Below are 22,027 nucleotides of genomic sequence, written 5' to 3'. Positions count from 1 at the left end.
AAGATAAAGCACTCTTAACCCTGCCATTTTTTTTTTTTTTTTTTTAGGAAAGCACCTGGTCTCAAACCATGAGAAACAAAAAACATATTCATCTTAGTGATGCTCTTTACGCTTATGTAATGATTATTTTTTTTATATGAATACATCTCAAATATTTTATTTAATTTTTAATTTCTTTTATGATATATTATTAGAAAACTTTTAATAGATAATATAGATTGACAGTATGTGATGGAGTCTGAGTATGTGCAAATAATTTTGCACTGTTGACTGACCGCAGATCTGTGGCTGCTTCTCATGACCTCACGTCTTTGTGATCTTTCCCGAGTGAAGACTGAGTGTTGAGACCTGTTTCCCCCAGGTGGGAATAGCTTGCAATCCACAAGAAGCTGCTCACAGTTTGAGGCTTTTATCCCCCATGATCGCTTGATTGAACATTGATGTTCTTGGCTGCCTGTTTTCTTGCCCAGAACTGAATTTTTCACTGTACTCATGATCTAAAAGAACAATACTTAAAGTGCTCTATGGTGTCTGGTTTTAAATTAGGATTATTCCGTCTTTCACAGTTAGTGGCATTGTAGTTCTTATTGGCATTGAAAGCCTAATTGGCTTATTGTGAAGACTTTTTCTTAAATCTTACGTTTGCAGCCTTGGCCTCGCCTGGGGTTTTGATGCCCCCATCTGTTTTGTAACGCTTTGCCTTCTAAGCTGCTTTAGTCACAATTTAAGGTTGTCCCCCCCCCCCTCAATGAATGATGAAGGCTGACTGAGTATATGTGTAATTGCTCGGGGAAGTAGACGTCTACGTGCACACGCACACACATAGTGTGATGTAATGCCGTCAGTTTTCTTTTGAACGCCGTAATCCCGAGCATCAAAGTTAATCCTATATCTCACCTTGAACATATGCTCTGCCCCTCTTTTTACTTCACTTGATATTTGGTTTCCTTCTAGACAGCTGATCTTTTAATAGATTTGTATTGTGATGTTATTACTCAAAACCCGTGCTTAAGATTCCGAGTAACGGCTCAATGATTCATGACATCATTCTTTGACAGCTAGGGGATCGTTAAGAGGCATTCCAGGAGGTTTTTTTTGTCGTCTCTTTCGGGCATAGTGTTTCTGTACAAACAAGCTCCATGAGGTGTAAAGCTGATACATTTTAGCTTTCAAGTATTTGTACGCAAAAGCAGCCCCAGAAGGAGATAATATTTTGTTTACAGCAAAATAAAAATGACTTCAGTGTCTGTATTTACTTTCTTGAGATTTGTTGTATTAGAAATGGTCATGTCAGTTTGACTTTTCAGAGTTGGATGTCTTCAGTGATGTGATATTTCTTTTTTTCCGGAATTGAGCACTTTGTACACACTGTTGCTGTTTCCAAAAATCTTTCACCATTGCTGCCAGTATATTCCAGTGAAAACAACATCTTTCTCTACTTTGTGTGTGAGTCAAGCCAGAAAATAAACACTTTGATGACTTGACTATTTAACAAAGTATCATTAATGACAGCTTTATAGTCATTGATATTTTACAGAGACAGCCATTCATCAGGATCTGATGTAACACTGTTTTCTTGTTTGAGTCGGTTTTCATAGCCGCACGAGTTTTTCAATCACACCATTAGTTCGCCGTCAACTGAAGACGGACATCTTCAGGTCTTGCACAGACCAGCTGAAACAATACCAGACCCCTCCCCAAACACAAGCAGGCACACTGCCCTCTGTAAATAATCCTTCTTTCTTCCCATGTATTCAAGTGGGACTGATTTAAAGCATCAACGCTAATAGAACCATCTGATAAGAGATTAAGGTGGTAAATGTGTGTGGGTGTTCGGGGTGAGCTGTCTCAAGGGGAAGATTTCGGGTGGAGCAAAGTGAAGCCGGTGGTGTGATTCAGCCCTGAAGTGAACTTTGAGGGGGATGGAGTGAGACCACATGTTTGTCATGAAGCTTCCTGGATCGAACCACTCGGGTCCAAGAATTGCAACAAACCGATTCCGAACAAAATAGACTTTGTGGAGTGGACAGTGTGTTTGTGGTTTTAGGAAGTACGAGTCGTTTCTCCTTGGACTGTCTTTCATTTTTCAAGCCGCTCAGATACATGCTGGACTCTCTCTGGCATTGTCCCAACCTGCACTTGCACAGCAACCTTGATGTGTGATCAGATTTAACAATCTCTGTGACACACCGGCTGTTTCTAAAAAAGACCCACACACACAAATCCTTAAGATACAAACGCAATGACGTCATTCCATAACGACTTCTGTATCTCGCAGCACAATACGACACTGGTGAGAGCCAGCAAATGGGTTTTAAAGACTAATACTGAAGATGTTGTAAATGGGATCATGAAGTGTTTCTATCTTTTCTCAGGACTCCCGAGTGACAGCTCTATCGCAATTGGCAAAAGCAGATTGCTTCAGAGGAGAGCTCTTAGGTAAGATGGTATAAGAATATTTTTGACTCTATGAATAAAAATGATGGTAAAAATACAACCAGTGTCCATGTCTAGTTAAATAAATGCATCATGTCACCTTGTAGTGAGCTAGCTCCTACTGCAGCACTGCTCCGCATTTTGGCAGGCTGTCAAATACTCCACCCAGCCTGTTACGTTACCTTTGCAGCAGGAACACAAGTGTGGGAAAGAAACCAGCATCGTCAACTTGACTTTTGTAAATGAGGTTCAACAACGTTGTGGTTTCTGGAAGGGACAAAAACACACAGTGTAGTGTTGTTTTAATTTTTCACATCTGGATCCGATCTTTTGTGGTTTTAGATTAAATCCCGAATAACTGAAGAGAGATTCATTGTGTATCTGTGTGAGTCGGGCTGAACTGTATCGTAATTCAAAATCCTTGCTGAATGGCATTCCTGTTTCTTAAGGCAGTAATATGACTTTTGTTTTAACCCTCAGCTTCCAAAAAGAATTCTCTTTGGACGAAAAAGGTGACCCAATTAAAGTTACCAAAGATATAGATGTTAGTCTCTTGACTAATCTCAACAAAGGTATGTCATTGTTTATATTTTTACTTTATTTTTTGCAAATGATGGTCAACATTTTAATCACGATCCCTTTTTAAGTCTCTGAGTTGAGGAAACGATTTGAAGGCATCACCACAAGCACGAGTGACTCGGAAATGAACAGGTGGGGAGATGATGGCCACCTATTGAGTCTAGTCATGATTAAAATGTCACGTGTCCACGTGCTTAGGAAGGAGCGCATCGCCCGGCGATTGGAAGGCATCGAGGGGGAGCCGCATCCATCTGTCCTGCCCAATTTGGTGGCCAATCGTCTTCTGGAAGAAGATACACCGCGATACACGAGAGCTTCTGATTCATGCGAGCCATGTGGTGGTGAGATCCTACAATGACTCAATATTTGGGTATATCGAAAAGAGTAACATGCGCCTCTTGTAGTTACAGTGCAAAGATATGGAATGGAAGAGTTAGAAAATCCAGATAGTATGCAGCCGGTAGTTCCTGAGCGGCAGTCCAGAAGTCAACATCGATCTGATCCGAAAGCCTCCAATCACGCTGATCACAATTCATCACCATCATCCAGCAAAGGTGGTCCAGAGCTCGAGTCCAAAGCTGAACGCATTGCCCGCTACAAGGCGGAGCGCCGTCGGCAGCTGGCTGAGCGCTATGGTATCTCTTTGGACCTGGAGCCAGATATGGACCATCCATCCCGGTACACTCGTCCTCTTAAAGAGCCCGATGGCCCTGAGAGGCGTAACAAAGCGGAGTTTGTCCCGGATGAAGAAAGAAACCTTGCTATGACTTCCACCAGTAGTCCGAGGCGAGGGCAAAGCGCACCCCAACAGAGCCATCCCGAGGCGGGCTATGAAATGAGTCGAAGCAGAGTGGATTCCTTCTCAGAGAGGGAGCGACTCATGAACCTGGAGAATCAACGCAGAGCAGCTGCTCCTGAGCCGTCCACTTACATGGATGTTACATCATTGTCCTCCAGCGCCAGCGTGCCTGCTCGGGACTACACCGGCACAGGCGCGCCGCCAAGCTCGCCCAAGATGAGCAGACGACCTTCTGTCCCTTCACCCAAACACGGCGTGTCACCTGGCGATCTCTTTATCGAGCAGCAGGCCCATAACATACTCACCAGACATGGGTGAGTACTCTTGATGCTCGTTCTTTTCCCTTTACAAGTTATTGTCTTGTTACTGTGAACTTAAAATGATCTGTTTCCTTTGGCGTATTTCCATGATCTGATTTGATCCGACCCTTCTTCTCGTTTACACCGTGACAAAATATGACGCATTGAGAAACTTCTAGTTCAACTCCAGGCCACGCTGTTGTAATAGTGCTAGCAACGGGAGATGTTAGTGGGGGGTCATGATATCTTTATTCGCACTCCTCTTCTTGAATGCCCGCTTACCTCATTTAGATACCCTGTTTGGGCTTGCCATGTTGTTATTCTTCTTAAGTGCTGGAAAGTGAAGTTGGTGTGCAAATTGGTGTGACTCATTGGCAACATCTGTCCTACACCAGGGCATGATGATATCACTGGTTTACTATACAACTCTTGGTCATCTTCACCTAATCAGTTCCATGCAGGGCTGGACTGGCCATCTGGATTACAGGGCAGATGTATTACACACAGTTATGAGTGTGGGCATGCATCAAAATATCAGAGCCTTATTTATTTATTTATTTACATTTATTTATTTATTTATTTAATTTATTTATTTTATTTATCTATTTATTTATTTTATTTATCTATTTATTTATTTAAATGTCTTATTATACATATACCCTTCAATGATGTACAGTACAAGGGCAAAAGTGTGCCCTGATTGGTTCCTCAAGACTGACGCTGATGGCGACACCCACACCTTAATCAACTGGCCCTCGAGGTACCCCCCCTCCCCCAAAAGCTGGTTGTGTCTACCCCCAAATCCCCCTTGTGTTCCTGTCCCCATCAAGACTTAAGAGCAGTGATTCTTAAACTGTCAGTACAGGTTGTAGCTTTACTCCTTAAAACCTTTTCCTATATAAAAATTACAGTTATATAGTTTAAGATCTCCAACTGATTACATGGCAACTAAGAATCTCTGCTTTTGAGCTTTGACAGCCAGCCGGTCCCATCGTCATCATCTTCACCGTCCCGAGTTTCAATTCCCTTTGCTAAGATCGTAACTTCATTCTCAACCTCATTCTGGTGTGAACGGTTGAACCCCCTCACTGGAATACATTGAAGGGCTGTACCATGTTACACAATAACATAGAAGCTATTAACCAATTGCAATATTGTAGAGTCATATTTTGCAGGAATAATGCCGTGTTGATTGATTTGTGTTAATTAATTCTTGTCATGTACATTCACAGTTAAGATGAGTATTTTCTATTTAAAAGAAATACACACTACTGTATATTTATGCACTATCATACATACAAATTCATCTTATTGCATCGAGGTGCCGGCGAAGCCTGAGGACAAAAAAAAAAAATTCAATCAACCTTTTCTTTTGTCCAACTTTTTGTCCCAGCCCAAGTACTGAACGTCCCATTTCAGTTGTTAAACTCGACACTAAAAACAAAGCAGTTAGGCAGAATCCAATTGAATGACTAATTTGATCATTAAATACCTATTTACTTTGGCCTGGATACAAATGTCAACATTAATCAGCTCTTTGTCTCCTTGAAGAATTCGAGTTAGGGAGAGGCTTGCGAAGGAGGACTGTCGTCAGAGGAGCCCAGAGCCGGCAAGTGTCGCAGAAGCTCCGACGTATCGCAGACAATTTCAGCACCAGCCGTCTGCGCGGTACACCACGGACCCAATGATTCCCCAGCAGAACCACACCCACCCTCACCATCACCCGCAAGCGCTTCTTTCTCCATCCCGGCCACCAGGGGCTCCAGATATTGCCGGTTATCCCAGTTATCTGTCCATGACCTCTGGCGCTCCATCCAAACTGGAGCAGCTCCCAGATGAGGAAAGTGAGGAGACGGGCGGCGTTCGGACAGAGGGCCTGTTGCGTAGTAGGAAAGCAGTACTACCCTCAGAAGTCCGCCGCAGGGAGAGGAGCACCGAAGACCCGCATAGAGGAAGAAGAGATGATGAGATGAGGTCCTCCAAAGCGTTCACTGAGATTGAAGAACCTGCAAGAAGAGGCCACAGAGGCAGAACCAGATGGGAAACACTTGAGCCCTCCAGACACACAGAGCAGACCAGCCATCAACAAGAAACCAGCAGCAGGTCCAGGGAGCGTGAAAATCTCATTTATGTCCAGAAAGGCTTGTCGGCATCTCACATCCAACCCAAAGCAGCGCCGATCCATCCTGCAGCAGATCTCGGTGATCAAGAGCCAAGTCATAGAAGCTTGCATCACCATTCGCAGGAGGTCAAGAAAAATAACGCAGAGATTCACCAGGACAGCCGTGTCTCTGTGGCCCAGCTCAGAAACTCGTACATGGAAAGCTCCACCACTCCCCCGAGCAGACGCAGAGACGAAGCGTAGGTGGAGATGCTCTGGAAGCTTGCGCTTGTTTGCTAACATCAACTGCTGCCCTTTGATTAACAATCAACATCTATCATGCTGCCGACTTGACGCCTTACTCATCTAACACCACGCCTGCTTCCTCTTTATTGGCACCGTAACTTGCAATTGCGGCCAATAAATATTTGTACTTTTAAAACCACCCCACGCATGTGCTTAATGTCTACCTTTTGAGTGTGCAGTTAAAGAAATTAATTATCGCCGCTCTTTCTCTCTCCCTCACATGCTGTATTTTCTTTCCTTTGGGTACTTTTTGCCTTCTCCTCTGTGGGCCCTCCAGCGATGCGGCAAATCAGGGCCAAGCAGGCTACCCAGCCTCTTGCAGGGGCCGCAGACCCCTTCACTATATCTATCCGGGGGAGTGTAGAAAGACATCAGAGAGGTTTAGGACACAGCCCATCACCACTTCTGAGCGCCAGGAGACTGATAGGTACCGCTTTGGATGCAGCAATGCATGGAAAAACCAAAACATGTCATCATGCATGAAAGAAAATTGTTTTGTTGTTGCTGTATATGCACTAAGTCCACATTACTATATGAGCCAATGGCAGTGAATGAGTTAAATATGTGCCAGAAATAATGATTTAAGGTCAAAGGTTGTTCCTGTTAGGCCTCATAGCAATGGTTAGTACATGTGGAAAGCATGAATTGTCCTTTGTTGGGATCGTAGAAGTGGTCAGTAATGCCGCCTAATTCGCAAGCTTATTTTCCTTGACTGTTCTTCTAACACTCACGATAACATTTTCAGCATAGCGTAAGTGTCTGCCTCTCACCAAAGTGCTTCTTGTGTCAAGAGGTTTTGTTCCTAACAGCTCGTCACAGTTTTATCCGCATGGAGGTCTCACTGATTGGTCTTTGTTTTTTTTTGAAGGTCCTGTGTGAGCTCTGAATTGGCTTCCAATCAAGGTAAAGTGCTTTGATTGAATATAACAAATCTTTTATAGAACTTGGTTGTTTTTCCTGACTTGAAATATTTGTCAATTTGGTTTACAACCGTGTGATCCGCCCCACCATATATAGTCGGGAGCAAATAGGAACTGAGGACAGAACTAGTGACTGACCTCACTGTTGAGTCTGAGACAGGTGTGAGTGGCACAGCTGCACGAACAAACAGTCTGAAGGATATGTGACATGACATCACGCAACAAATATTTTCTGTGATTGACAGTTGCTCTCTCTGTTACCTTTTTGAGTCGCTATACAAAAAGATGTGTGTGTGTGTGTGAGAGGACCTCTATGGTAGAAGGTGTAATAAAATTAAAGTCTAAAATTTGCACTCATTGTAGGTAAAAAAATAAAATGTTCTCACTTTTTGTGTAGCTGATGAAGAGAAGCTCGATGAACGGGCCAAGCTGAGCGTAGCGGCCAAGCGCTCTCTCTTCAGGGTGAGCTTCACGTTCTCTCCGTGACCTTTCCCGTCTTTGCCATTTCATGCATATGCGTGCGACTTTTATGCGAGTGAGCCCAACTTCAAGCTGGGTGTACGTGCTCTTAATCAAAAACATTTTTTTTTACTTTCTGGCTCACTGTGTTGCACTTAACAACCTGTAAAAATGGATTTGTTTTCACTGCATTCTTTGGATCAGTGTGTTGCAATAGAACAAGCATTCCCTTCTGCATGAGTGTGAAATTGGCCTCAAGCATTTTCTGTAGTCTCTGGACTCTTATTTCCAAACACTCGCTATCGTTGTCGTCTAACCGTTGCCAATTCACTCATGGTGTCTCTTTGCAGGCGGACATTTCCCGTATAAAATATCATAACAATTCGTTGACACGCCTATTCTAATTATCAGGAACTGGAGAAAAACATCGGGTCTGGCAAACCCCGCTCGAGGAATGCTGCAGTGGACCGAAGGCTGAGACGGACACAGGATCGGTCCAGAACTCAGCCAGTCACCACCGAGGAGGTGGTCATCGCCACCACGTGAGTCATCCGCTATCTCTGTCACGAGAAGTATCATGGTAATATAATATTAGTATGCGTAAAAGTGCATTCCAACATTTCATTTGTAAGACCCATCCATAAATTTTCAAATGAAATGTAGAGTTGTGTGGACTGACGAGCAACATTATGAACTCCTCTCCCAGCAACACTTCTGATTTCTGTTTTCTCTGTTAATGTGTGTTGTATACACTGTGTGTCCGTGTCCTGGACTACCATAGCGCCCCCACTCATGTGCCACAGACCGTTCACACGGCTGTAGCGCGCGTCTCTAGCCCCACCCTTGTTTGCAGCGCCCTCGCTCCGAGCAGGTATCCCCGGACGTGCGTGTGCGACATAATTCGCACCCGACTGACTGTGATTAATCTTCATTAATTGCTTGAAAAGAAAAAAAAAAAAAACCTGGCATGATTTTTAGGTCCTGTCTAATTTACAATGTGACTGATGTGTTTGAGTCTGAAATAGTCAGCGCATGAAGAGTGCATTTTCTTCGATTGCGTGACCACAGCTAAGTATTTCCTTTCTGTTTCCTGCGCCTCATCCTCCCCGCAGTCTGCAGGCATCATCGCATCACAACGCCACCGCCCGCGAGCAGGCTCCAGACGCTCAGCGAACACCGCCCGAGCAAGAGCCCCAGAACTGCAAGCAGGTCGCACCAATGGATGAGAAATCCCAGGCCCAGGAGGAGCCTGACCTCTGCACGCTCAGCCTGGCGGAGAAGATGGCGCTGTTTAACCGGCTGGCTCAACCGCCCACTAGAGTGACTCGGGTCAGGGGGGACACGCGCCAGCGCAGGAGCAACGCTCGCTATCAGACACAACCTATCACTCTTGGTGACATGGAGAAGGTAGGGCAAGAACACTTTTTGCGTCTGCTGACATTCTTAAATAATCTATTATATTATTAAAAAAAAATTAAATACTATATGATATAATAACATAAAATAATATACATTTTTTAATGTTTGTATAAAAGCTACAATTCCTGAATAGTAGATATTTTATTTTATAGTCATAAATCACGATGTATGGCTGTATGCATCAACTTTGCAAAAATAACCACAAAATTGTTCCGTTCCAGTGAAAAATAAATGTCACAATCATGGCAAATAGCAGTCGCAAAAAGTCAGTCAGTAAAAGTGAACTCAAGCATGAAGGCAGTTGACTATCGTTTCAATATTCACTCAATTAAGGCATAAATTAAAGTAGCAGAAACTGACAAAAGGAAATTAGAAGAAAAAAAAAGAATTTTTAAAACACGCGAAATTGCAATTGGTCCATTTATCCAGACCTCTCAAATAAAAAATAAAAAAGTAATCCAGTAAAATCCCCCTTTTTTTATGTTAGCCAAAGAATTGTGCGTATTTCCACTCAGGAGTCTTCAGACGTAGACAGCCAGGATGAACAGGAGCAATGTGAGAAGCCGGTAGAACTCCACCAAGTAAGCTTGCTCTCCCTCAGGGAGGCGTGCACTTGCTTGCGACAATATCGACCAAGCGCTCGTGTGGGGGGCCAATTCTCAGAAATGACCGCACATTTCTGTTGGCACATCACGTGGCTTGTGTGATCTAGGTTTCATCTTTGCATGGCCAAGCGTCTGATTTCGTCCTGACTCAATATCAACATTATGCCGTGTCAGCCAAGTGTCACTGCAATTAGATTTTTAAACGGTAAACCGTTTTAGGTCTACTTCCTGGAGCACGATGCATTGTGTAGGTTGTAGCTGGCATGTGATTGTGCATTGTGATCTTCGGCCACCCTTTGATGGACAGGAAGTACATCGAGCCAGTCAGTCCGTGATGAGTCAGCATGTTTCTCCGTAATTTGATGAGGCAATGTTTGTGCGTTGTACAGCGTCACTTCTATTACCAATTTTCATTTGTCTTTCTTTTTTTAGCTTCACAATGATGCAGGTTCTCAGTTTGAAAACCTCCCTTCGTCCAGAGGAGGAACGCTATCCACTGACCACGCAGGAGACATCCACGTCACTCGAGCGGCAGTTGAAGCTAACCCTCCCAGCGCCCCTGGCCCGAGACCCCACGACCCCGTGGGCCACCAAACTCAGCCTTATCGAGCCTCGCGACATGCAGAGGAAGAAACAGAGCAGGCAGGGGGGAAGAGGAAGCTCCCCTCTCCCGAGAGAGAAGTCAGGCAGGCGGCTCCGCCTCACCCCCACACTGGAAGAGAGAGAAGGGAGGAAGAGGAGGAGCAGTGGCGATCTAGAGGGAGGTTGGATGAAGCCATGCTGAACTCAGACCATCACATGTTGATAGAGAGGCAGGAACAAAAAAAGGAGGAAGGGGAGCATGCAGCCTTCCAGAGGAGAAGAACATTCAGTGAAGGTGAGGACTAAAGATTTTGATTTCATTTGGTTATTTATGTAATGTGTGCTCTTCAAAATATTATTTTCCTGTATTTTAAATATCATCATTAATAAATATAATTAGTTTTTAGTAAAGGACAAAAAGTCATTATTGATTCTATCGCTGTTTGTCCACAACAGAGTTGCCCGAGCCCACTTTTGTGAGATCCAGACTTGCATCCGGTTCATCGAGGGGCGGTGTGTGCCAGCCTCCCGAGACGGACGCGTACCCCGACGACAGGGAACTTCGAGCCGGCACGTTGCAATCTGAACCGCAGGACGATCTGTGTGACGCGATGACAGCCAAACACATGTCCATCAAACAGAGGTCAGCCTATGAAAGATAGAAATATATATATTTTTTTACAATTTATCTTTTTCACTTTATTAATGCTGCTTTGAAATTGTGGATTATGTCACCACTACATTTGAGCAAAGGGAAAATGGAGTCAATCACTGACTGGTATTGATTGTGTCGCAAGAATTATGTAAGCTGAGCTAGGTCACATTTTCACACTAACCAGACAATCCATATTGACTGGTGACATTATGTAACCACGGACAATTTGGATTTTATTGGATATGAAATCTGATTGGTCGTTACACTTCTATTTGTGTGGATTTCATTCTTTTCAAACTAAATATTCACAACAATTTTTTTTTTCAACTTTAATTTTGGCTCTGTGAAATAAAAGTAGCTAGGCGCTGTCAAAGCTCCTTATCATTCGCTCATTTGAGCAATTTCGACAAAGAATCGCTTTGTCTGGATTCAAAATTTCCCTCAAATTCCCCCTCCTCTTGCATCATTTAGGGTGGCTTTGCTGAAGAAGAGCGGCGAGGACGACTGGAGGAACAGGATCAATAAGAAGCAGGATGCAGTGAAGGTTGCCGTGGACGACCAGAACGCTCACCTGTGGGAGGTGGAGCAGAACTTCATGAAGAAGGTAACCAGATGAGTCAATCGCTCGCGTGTGCTTTTTTTTTTTTTTTTTTTGGTGGCTTCTCATGTCACAACAACAAAATATGCAACATAATTTATTACTAAACAGTTGTAGGCTTTCTTCATCCTTCCATGCATGTCCAAAAATTCTGGATGAGCAATATAATATAGCCAAACAAAGAGGTTTGTGTATGTTTTTCCTCTCTCTCTTTTTTTTTTTTTTCCTTCCTTAGTCGTCTCACTCTGCTTTAACTTGTGCTAGCTGCATTTATTCCAGCCATGGAAACATAAAAGTGTGACATCCGAGTTAGTTTCACATTTTTGTTCTGTTTTGGCATTTTTTATTGTTAAAATTAGCTTAATAACTAAATACATGTTTTGTTTGCATGTTTTATATCTACTATTCTGTTTTGTCCGTCCTCGTTTCTTTCCACTGACACATGTAAATCTTGATTCTCTCTTTCTCTGCTTATTTGTTGTGTTTAAAAAGAAAATAAAGCCGGCGTTACATTTTGCATGTGGTATGTGCGTTTATGTTGGCATGCTGGGTATCTATGTTGGGGGTACGAGTACACAAACCTCTGTGTTTAGTTTCCTTTCCAACATCTACAAAACCTCATCTGTTTATGCTCTCCTTATCGGAGCGTGTTCAACTCCTCTCCACACTGACACACTTCTTTTTTTTTTTTTGCTGTTTGTGCTGGCAGTCACAGGTCAGACATGCTGTGATTGGAATGTTTTACCATGTATGTAACAAAGAGCTATCATTGACAGAAACTGAGGTGAAGGTTTGAGAAGATTTCGAAATGTTGTGGGGAATTAAAAAAAAAAGACTTTATGAGCTCCTCTTACATATAATCAATGAAGTAAATTCCAAACCTTTTCCTGCGGCTGCTTGTCTAGGGCGATGAGGAACTGATGATCGATGATCTTGCAGTGTCTGACCAACTTTGGGTAAGACTGCAAAATGGTGTGCATCAATTTGAACTAATCTACAATTTGCGCTTGTAACTTTTACCAGCTTTCCTTTTAGACGTATTTGTCCGAGTAGTTGTTTGAGTTTGGTGTTGCTTTGGTGCTGGTCTTGTTTGCTACTTTTTTGAATTTTGTGACATGTGCTTTATATTCAACCTGAATTTCTGCCTGATTAACAAGATTGTGGAAAGTTAGGTGTAGTTAGCACAGTGTAGTAGCCACATATGTTTTTTTTTTATGTAATGCAGAATATCAAATCATTATATGAATATGGTGTGAAAAAATTTAAAGCACTGTAAACTTTGCCTCCTTGCCTTAAGTCTTATTGTGATAAGAAATAATTTATACTTGTGATCCTCTTAAATTATACTCAAACTGCCTGAAGGTCTGGACTGCCCTTAATTTGACTCATGACGCTGAATAACATTTTTCAAGCTTGATGGGTTTTGATGATAACTGGTTTATAGAATAACAAATCCCTTCTTTCAGTCTTCAGCCAGATAAATCTGGATCCTAAAAATAAATGACATGCTAGTGATGGTTAAATTGAATCATTTAGCTGGGAAACTGTTTGAGCAGACTTGACTTGTGCGTGACTTGAAATGGTTTAAGGTGACAACTTCTGTTCTGTAGCTACATGTCCTTGTTTCTCTCCATGGCTAATATCAGCTCTCCTTTTTTTTTTTCCCATAAATCTATTCCAAACCACCCAATGATATATAATTTTACTCCACATGTGTATAATTTGACCAATCACCCCCAAAATAATTTGTTCGGAGTCATCATTCACTCTTCTTCCTCAAACTGTCTCACTTTCTTCATCCCTTCTCCTGGTTGTGCTGGCTGTGAAGGTCCCCAAATCTTCCAGACCCATGCAGGTAGATGAGAGGTACCCCTGGAGACGGAAGGTGAAAAAAAAAAAAAGGATTTTGCCCCTTTTTCTTTTCACGCAGTGGCAGAATTAAGTACACAAGGCTCCAAAACTCCTCCCAGGCGCAATGATTGACAGATATTTTTGCTTTCACCTCTTTGCTCAGTGTGACAAGTATAGACGATTAAATTGCTTGCTTGACTCTTTTGTGTGCTGTGAAATAATCTGAATTGAAATATGGCACAAAATCCACCTCGCTGCCATTGGAACCACAGAAGAGGTTAGCTTGAATTTTTTTCCTCCCCCACTCTTTCTCGTACCAGAGAATCACCGAGGCCGCGATGGAGTCACAGAGGATCGAGGCCCAGATGTCCATCCAGGAGAGGAAAGAGCAGATCGAAGCTCAAGAGGAAGCCTGGAAGTCCAAAGGCCACGGAGCTGCCAACGATTCCACCCAATTTACTGTGGCTGCACGCATGGCCAAAAAAGGTCGGAAGAGAATTTCTGCCTGGCAGAGGCAACATGAATTTAATGTGTTTTAAATTTTGGCTAATTTTGCTTTTGTATGTTCCTGCATAAGGGTTGGCCTCCCCTTCTCCTTTGCAATCATCATCGTCCAAAGCCAAGAACAGCAGCCCTGCCATCTCCAAACCACAAGATGGTCAGTTGTTTTTCTCCTCCAAATAATTTGTCACCACACCATCTTGGTCATAATGTGTTCCATCTGACGGATGAAATCATGACCAATTTTGAGTTTGTTGTGCTAATATTAATCCCTCAAGGGTGAATTCAATCTACACTTAGCTGTTTTTTTATTTTTTTATTATTTCTAACAGATGTGGAGGAGATGGATGATGTGGAAGGTTGATTTATTTATTTTTTTTCCAGTTTTTTTTCCCGTAAAACCAACAAAACTGCACAAACACTAACATGTCTGCTGTGATTGATTCATTTTACCAGTTTGATAGAAAATTATTGGCATAATAATAGATTTGTCATTATTAATTTTTAAAAAAAACTGTTTGGACCAAGTACATTTAGATGGCTTATGTGATATTCATTGTTGAGAGTCAACATGTGCAACAGAGTGCCGGTATGCGAGCTAAATAGAACACGGCTCATATTTATGATTTTAACATCTGTGTGCATGTTGTTGTGTGCAGAGATCAAGGCAATACCGGATCTCAACCTGGAGTCAGACAGGAAACTGGAAAAGCTGGAGTCATTCCTCGGCAAGCTCAATAGTAAAGGTCAGCCTGCTGCACGCAAATTAAAGGCGGACCTTTTGTAGTTTGATTGAGAAATGTCCAAAATATTTAACTATTACAGCGCTGCCCGAGGCTACTGTCACTGTAACGGAGAAGAAGATAAAAGAAGTCATGACCCTGGACGATGAGGATTTTTCCAAATTCTATCGCCAAGTGGAGGAACCCCTGAGCATCACTAACAAGGTGGAGCTAGCGGATGATTTCGATGCCATTTTCGGGCCGCAGGTTCCGACGTAAGTGTGTCACCGTTGGACATCATCTGTAATGTTTCCCGTGAGAAAATCATCTGACCTCTCTTTAGGCTGATGTCAGACATGGTGCAGCATAAACGAGCGGTGCGCCCCACGCGTAATGTTCAAGCGTCGAAGAACCCGCTGAAGATGCTCGCTGCCAGAGAGGACATCAGACATGAATACACTGAGCAGCGCCTCAACGTGGGCTTGTTGGAGAGCAGGAGGATGAAGGCGGAGAAAAGTAAAGAGAGTGAAATATAGCGTGTGACATCATGAGGCCCCTTTTGTAATTTCTCTCAACAGCAATAAATCAATTTCGAGTTTTTTATATTTCACTAAACCAGACAGAAATGTGAGCACTTTGTATCATTTAGGGGTCATAGGTCACGATTTATGTTTGTATTTTGTATCTATGACGTACTAATGCAGCTTCTGTGTGGTTGCCATCGCAGTGAACATGAACTCCAATTTATCCGACGTGGCCCTGGCTGGTCTCGCCAGCACCGAGAACTTCAGCAATGTGAACTTGCGCAGTGTCAACATCACTGAGCAGATGTCCAACAATAGCGCCGTGCCTTACAAGAAATTGATGCTCTTGCAGGTCAAAGGTCAGTCTCATATTATTCGCTCTTGACAGACAACAAATTTGCTTAAATGGGCATTCCCAATTTAAACAGGTGTTTTATATTATTTATAAATGTATGTATTATATAAATAAATTATAATAGGTCCTATGTGTGACACATAACACTGATTGTACCTAAATGGATCTTCTGATCAATTTGTTTGTAACCCAAGGCCGGCGACATATTCAGACCAGGCTAGTGGAGCCAAGGGCGTCGTCGCTGAACAGCGGCGACTGTTTCCTCCTCATCACTCCTCATCACTGCTTCATCTGGATGGGAGAGTTTGCGAACGTCATTGAGAAGAATAAGGTGAAGCCTGATTTTGATTCAAGCATTGCAATGGTCTTGCACTTCCCATTTACTGAATTGTAGCAGGATTTCAAGGACAAGTAATAATGACTACAATAAAATTACTACTGTTTTTCTCAGGCTGCAGAGTTGGGCAACTTCATCCAAAGCAAGCGAGATCTGGGTTGTCGCGCTGACAGTGTCCAGGTCATCGAGGAAGGCGTCAATAGTCACAGCCAAGCTGCCAAGGAGTTCTGGAAGATCCTGGGAGGCCTCGCCACTTACCAGTGTAAGAGCTCAAATGCAAAGCTCTTTTGTAGAAGCTCACGCATCATCTCGCAAATGTTCTTATCTTTGTAGCAGCGGGAACACCGGATGAAGATGAGCTTTACGAAGGTGCCATCGTGGAAACCAACTGTATTTACCGTCTAATTGACAACAAGCTGGTGCCAGATGATGATTTTTGGGCCAAGATACCCCGTTGTTCCTTACTCAAACCAAAGGAGGTTAGAAATTTACTGCACAAGTAAAAGCAAATATTTGCTGTATTAATGTTGGCTTGTCTGCACAGGTTCTGGTTTTTGACTTTGGTAGTGAGATGTACATTTGGCACGGGAAGGAAGTGACGCTGGCTCAGAGGAAGGTGGCCTTCCAGCTGGCCAAACACCTGTGGAATGGAACATTTGACTACACAAACTGTGACATCAACCCCCTCGATCCCGGAGAATGCAACCCACTCATTCCAAAGTACGGCAACACGTGTAGTACAATTTTGACGCAGAAAGCAACAACTTTGGTGTGTTGTAGGAAAGGCCAGGGTCGTCCTGACTGGGCAGTGTTTGGAAGACTGACTCATCACAATGAAACCACGTTGTTCAAAGAGAAGTTCTTAGACTGGAGCGAGTCCAGGAAAGCACCCAGCCCCACCAAAACCGGCAACAACCACAGTATTGATCGCAAGGTATCAGGAAGTTCAACATAAAAGTAGTGCTACCATTATGGCGTCTGCTCACTTCTCCAATGCTCTGCTCCAGGATCAGCCCACCTCTGATCAGCCCCGTGCCTACGACGCCGCCTTAATGTTGCCGCTCCACCAGGCGCCCGTCTGCACCGTTGTGGACGGCTTGAATGTGGGGCGGGGCTACGGATTGGTGGAAGTGGACGACTGGCGCTGTTATGAGATCAGCACGATTGGCGTGGAGGTGTGGCACATCCTGGAGTTTGACTACAGCCGACTGCCACGTCAAAGCATCGGACAGTTCCATGAGGGTGACACCTACGTGGTGAAGTGGAAGTTCATGGTCAGCACTGCAGGTCAGTAGACCACCCCCCCCTCCAAACACACACAGATCACTTAAAGATATTGACTTCCTGCTTGTCCTCCTCTTAGTTTGGAAGCGGCAAAACCCTGAGCAGGTGAAGACGACGGGGCCCGGCAAAGAGAAATGCTGCTACTTTTTCTGGCAAGGTCGCAACTCCACTGTCAGCGAGAAAGGAACGTCAGCACTCATGACTGTTGAGTTGGATGAGGAGCGAGGAGCACAGGTTGGAAAAAACAAAAACAAAAAAATAGTTTCCTTGTTTAATCTTTTTTCTGCAGTTCGAGTTAAACAACTGCGGACTTTCCCCATCTAGATTCAAGTCCAGCAGGGAAAAGAACCTCCGTGCTTCCTGCAGTGCTTCACAGGAAGGATGATCGTCCATGCAGGGAAGAGAGAAGAGGAGGAAGAAAACTCACAAAGTAAATTTCACAATATTAAGTACAGCTGTAATTAGATCCACAAAAAAAAAAAAAAAAAAAATCTGTACCAAACTGGCACATCTACATGAGAAAATATTAGCCTGGTTTAAAAAAAACCCAAAAATGATTGGAAATCTTTCCTTCCAGATGACTGGCGACTATACTGTGTGCGAGGAGAAGTGGAGGCAGAGAGCCATCTAGTGGAGGTAGTGTGCCACTGCAGTAGCCTGCGCTCTCGGGTCTCCATGGTACTGCTGAGCGTCAGCCAGTCCCTCATCTACCTCTGGCACGGCTGCAAGTCGCAAGCACACACACGGGAGGTGGCGCACACCGCTGCCAGCAGAATCAAAGAACAGTGAGTGAGAATGGAACCCAAGAAATGAATCTTTTTTTTTTCCAACCATTATTCCAACTGCTTTGCTTTTTTTGCTTAGTTGTCCTCTGGAAGCAGGACTTCACAGCAGCAGCAAGGTGACCATACGGGAATGCGAGGAGGGAGCAGAACCACAAGGATTTTGGGAGGCCCTTGGCAGGAGAGACAGGAAAGCTTACGACTGCATGCTGCAAGGTGGGTCATCTAGTCTTCTATTACAAAAAAAAAAAAAAAAAGTCAGGAGAATGCCGAAAGATCTGAATTAAAAAAAAACACAGAAATATATTTCCAATTTGATTTGACCTCTGCTCCTCAGATCCTGGCAGGTTCAACTTCACACCTCGTCTGTACCAGCTAAGCAGCAGTTCGGGGGATTTTCTAGCTGTTGAGTTTCACTACCCTGCCAGAGACAACAAGCAAGTCAACTCCATGCCTTTCCTACAAGAGGACCTTTATTCCGCCTCCCAACCAGGTACTCAATTATATGCATATGTGGAATCATTTTTTTTCTTTCATCTGTGTCTTCCAAAATTAATTGTCATGTCTCCTCCACCTCAGCTTTGTTCCTGGTGGACAACCACCATGAAGTCTACCTGTGGCAAGGTTGGTGGCCTCAGGACAGTGAAAGTACCGGGTCCGCCCGAATCCGCTGGGACTCGGACAGGAAGTGCGCAATGGAGACGGTGCTCCAGTATTGCCGAGGTAGCGCTAGTCCACTTCCTATGTTTTATTTACTATTACTAACAATAAATGATCAGTTTTAAATAATAAAGCACTTAGTCACCCTCTGCTGCTATTTCATTCTGCCACTCTTAGAAAAGAATCCCAAAAAGGCCCCGAAAGCGTATCTGATCCACGCCGGCCTGGAGCCGCTCACCTTCACCAACATGTTCCCCAGCTGGGAGCACCGGGAGGATGTCGCTGAGATCACCGAGCGGGTGTGTGGATGAAATGACATTATCGCATCATGGCGCCGCTATCTGATACGGGCCTGTGCAAACACACGCACGTGCACGCCACGATTTCACAGAACACAGCTCAGCCCATGTGGAAAGCATTATCATGATTGATTTTGCTAATTCGGTTCATTAGACACTATTGGATGCTTTTAGCTTTTTGGCATTAAAACGTGTGTGTGTTGATATTGTCAGGAAGCCGAGGTGTGTAACCAGATTATTCTGGTGGAGGATGTGTTAGCCAGACTATGTCAGACCGCATACCCTCTGGAAGATCTCCTGGCTCGGCCGCTGCCTGAGGGCGTTGACCCCCTGCGGTTGGAAGTCTACCTCACAGATGAGGACTTTGAGGTATGGGAAATGATGTCTCGAAAGTATTCTCTTTAGAAAAATAATGACTAGAAAAAAAAGTTAAATATTGTCTCAGTCGGGTTGCAGTTACTTATCAAAGCCACAAGAGGGCAGCAAAAAAAGCAATGCGAGCGAATCAAAGTAATGAAAGGAGTTTTATTTTTGTGTCGTTTCCGAGTTTACCTTCAATGGCTTCTTCAGGAGACAAATCCATCAAAAAAGGAGACAAACTTGAGTTTGTGGTCTATTTTCTGTTGTGGATGAATACGTCGTCGGGAATGATGATGGATGGCATCATCGAGTGTTTCCTCCCACTTTGGACGATTCATTTTGTGAATATGATGACTCTCCTGTTACTCTCTATTGATTCTTTACATTTCTCCCCCCATCAGTCATCCATCTTCCATGCTTCGCTGTGACTTTATTTTTCATTCCACATTGCCATCCTGCCTCCATCCCCATCCTCTTAGCCTTTCTTAATGTATCTATTGTTCATTCCGCTCTCCAGGGCGTGGGGGCTTATGGAAAGGTGAGTGGTCGGAGATAAGCATGGATGGAGCATCCTCACTCAACTTTTTTTTTTTTTCTCCCCACAAACTAAAATATCCATTTTGTTTTAGCATGGTAACTCTGGCGTGGACACCAAACTGACTTGGACATACACTAATCATAAAATGTTAGGAGATGCATGAGCGTTTCTTCTGCATTGTTCTTTTTATTCCGATGCTAGTTTTTGTGCAATTGTTCCCACAGAGAGGCTTGGAGATGACCCGGGAGGAGTACGATAGTATGCCTGCATGGAAGCAGGTGAACTTGAAGAAAACCAAAGGACTTTTCTAAACGGAGCAGTTATACATGTGAGTCATTGCCGTTTTGTTTTTCCGGGTTGAGAAGCTCAGGGGCTGCCTTTCCTGAGTCGACCCTCGACTGATGAAAACGAGAGGTGGTCCAGCTTCTTGTTTATTTTTGTTCTTCCATTTCCATTGTAGAATGAAACGGCACCTGTGTGTCTGAGAGGGCTATTTTAAAGTGTCCATGCATGTACATATTATTTAGCTCTTTGTGAAGATAATTTATATTTATATTCAAGTAGGACGAAACAACGCCAATTAAAATTTGCCATAGCAAACTATTGTCATGTATTTAATAGTTTTTATAATCCTCTGTTGCTGTACAGATACAATATGATAAACTTAACAATTAAAGTAATGCAACTTTTGTTTAATGAATTACCAGTTTGAAGTCATGAAATGTATTTGATTTATAAAAAGCTACACTGTAGTGCCTTGTTTTTGTGTACAGTTTATATACAGATCAGTCTTCCTTTTGAGGACTTTTTGTGACAAAGTGAAATAAAGCCTGGATGTTGGAATGTCAGATCACATGTCCTGTTTGAAACACTCATGTTTTGTGTGTTGTAGCTGGAGAAAATAGACTAAATCAAGTTGGGGACTTAATGTATTGTATTGTGTATTTTTTGACTAACCAATAGGTGGCAGCATAGTATCACTTGTTGTTTGTTGTTTTTTTTAATATATTTTATTTATGCTTCTACTATACTTGTGGAGAAAAAGTTACTTAGTTGAGGAGGAGCATCCTAGTACATGGACCTTGAGCTGAAGAACATTAAGAATCTTCTCAAACAGCTTTCCATCTGATTGTTCCAATCCTGTGCAGGATTGAATTGTCTGCTTCGGTGTTCACATCTCCAATGTTGTCAGTGTCAGCAGTTGGCCCGCAATGAGGAACAAGAGCAATTAGAGGGGAATGTTCCTGCAATCACAGAAGAACAATATACACAGCAGGTTTCTGTTGATGAAGCGCCCCGGCTCTGCTCATCCAACTGTTGCTCAATATTTGCACACGCTCGCTGACAACAAGAAAGATGTTGAAGCTATAAAAATAAAAGTGCTTCTCTTACATGCTCACTTGTTGGATGCTTCTTCTACACATGTGAACTCCTGCAGCTCATGAGGAGTTTGATGTGTGACATGGTGCATGTCCTCCCTCCTACTCCTCCACGCCCACTCAGGGCAGCACGCTCCAACCTTTCCATCCCCCTCTCCTCCACATCTCCACCGAAGTATGTGTGTACAAGTCCACCTGATGATCTTATGTTGTAACTAGAGAATGTAATTTCTGTTTATTTGGCAGACCTTTTATTCATTTAAATAATGAAAAGCTAAAAATAGAATTCAAATAATAAATTAGAAATACAAAATGAACAAATAAAAGAGTGGTGCCAGAGTTACCAGATTAATCAAATTAGTTATTGGAGGTAAGTCCCTGTGACCTTGGCGAGCGTATCCAGTTTGGAGCTTTTTAACCATGTTGTCGTGAACCTCTAATGTGTGTGATTAATTATTAGATTATGCAAAGAGTAATTAAAATATCCGTCAATATTTACTGGGCCATATGCCGAGGGCACATTGGCACCTTGGCTCACCTGTGAATTCTATCACGCCGAACAAGGGTCGAGTTTTTTGCCCTTTGGCATCTCTCGCGTTAATGCTCTTAACCATCTGCCGACGCTGGTCGTAAAATAATGTTTTGTTTATGATAACGGTGTTAATTCAGCGGGCTTG

At 43.2% G+C, this 22,027-nt stretch overlaps 1 protein-coding gene across 14 annotated transcripts in view; it reads left to right on the top strand.

Annotated features, from left to right (window-relative positions):
- Positions 1-21,362, top strand: part of svila (supervillin a) — a 30,209-nt gene extending 8,847 nt beyond the window's left edge. For 3 of the 14 annotated variants that reach the window (XM_049748850.2, XM_049748849.2, XM_049748840.2), the window contains exons 2-41: positions 2,376-2,439; positions 2,917-3,008; positions 3,084-3,147; positions 3,214-3,356; positions 3,420-4,128; positions 4,790-4,873; positions 5,665-6,474; positions 6,798-6,947; positions 7,389-7,423; positions 7,838-7,902; positions 8,311-8,441; positions 8,681-8,770; positions 9,012-9,306; positions 9,834-9,899; positions 10,356-10,800; positions 10,962-11,148; positions 11,632-11,764; positions 12,664-12,714; positions 13,930-14,095; positions 14,187-14,267; positions 14,770-14,856; positions 14,936-15,107; positions 15,176-15,348; positions 15,560-15,715; positions 15,906-16,042; positions 16,163-16,310; positions 16,382-16,527; positions 16,593-16,768; positions 16,829-16,982; positions 17,056-17,335; positions 17,412-17,566; positions 17,657-17,762; positions 17,910-18,117; positions 18,197-18,330; positions 18,452-18,607; positions 18,694-18,837; positions 18,952-19,073; positions 19,287-19,442; positions 19,951-19,971; positions 20,196-21,362. In XM_049748850.2, coding sequence (XP_049604807.1) covers positions 3,140-3,147; positions 3,214-3,356; positions 3,420-4,128; positions 4,790-4,873; positions 5,665-6,474; positions 6,798-6,947; positions 7,389-7,423; positions 7,838-7,902; positions 8,311-8,441; positions 8,681-8,770; positions 9,012-9,306; positions 9,834-9,899; positions 10,356-10,800; positions 10,962-11,148; positions 11,632-11,764; positions 12,664-12,714; positions 13,930-14,095; positions 14,187-14,267; positions 14,770-14,856; positions 14,936-15,107; positions 15,176-15,348; positions 15,560-15,715; positions 15,906-16,042; positions 16,163-16,310; positions 16,382-16,527; positions 16,593-16,768; positions 16,829-16,982; positions 17,056-17,335; positions 17,412-17,566; positions 17,657-17,762; positions 17,910-18,117; positions 18,197-18,330; positions 18,452-18,607; positions 18,694-18,837; positions 18,952-19,073; positions 19,287-19,442; positions 19,951-19,971; positions 20,196-20,282 — 6,567 coding nt within the window. In that variant the 5' untranslated portion in view covers positions 2,376-2,439; positions 2,917-3,008; positions 3,084-3,139 and the 3' untranslated portion in view covers positions 20,283-21,362. The remainder of the gene's footprint in view (positions 1-2,375; positions 2,440-2,916; positions 3,009-3,083; positions 3,148-3,213; positions 3,357-3,419; positions 4,129-4,789; positions 4,874-5,664; positions 6,475-6,797; positions 6,948-7,388; positions 7,424-7,837; positions 7,903-8,310; positions 8,442-8,680; positions 8,771-9,011; positions 9,307-9,833; positions 9,900-10,355; positions 10,801-10,961; positions 11,149-11,631; positions 11,765-12,663; positions 12,715-13,929; positions 14,096-14,186; positions 14,268-14,769; positions 14,857-14,935; positions 15,108-15,175; positions 15,349-15,559; positions 15,716-15,905; positions 16,043-16,162; positions 16,311-16,381; positions 16,528-16,592; positions 16,769-16,828; positions 16,983-17,055; positions 17,336-17,411; positions 17,567-17,656; positions 17,763-17,909; positions 18,118-18,196; positions 18,331-18,451; positions 18,608-18,693; positions 18,838-18,951; positions 19,074-19,286; positions 19,443-19,950; positions 19,972-20,195) is intronic. The other 11 variants (XM_049748841.2, XM_049748844.2, XM_049748846.2 and 8 more) reach the window with 11 other exon arrangements.
- The last annotated feature ends 665 nt before the right edge of the window (positions 21,363-22,027 follow it).

This window comes from Syngnathus scovelli, chromosome 18 (assembly GCF_024217435.2).
Source record: "Syngnathus scovelli strain Florida chromosome 18, RoL_Ssco_1.2, whole genome shotgun sequence".
Taxonomy (NCBI): domain Eukaryota; kingdom Metazoa; phylum Chordata; class Actinopteri; order Syngnathiformes; family Syngnathidae; genus Syngnathus; species Syngnathus scovelli.
This window is presented reverse-complemented; position numbering and strand designations above follow the sequence as displayed.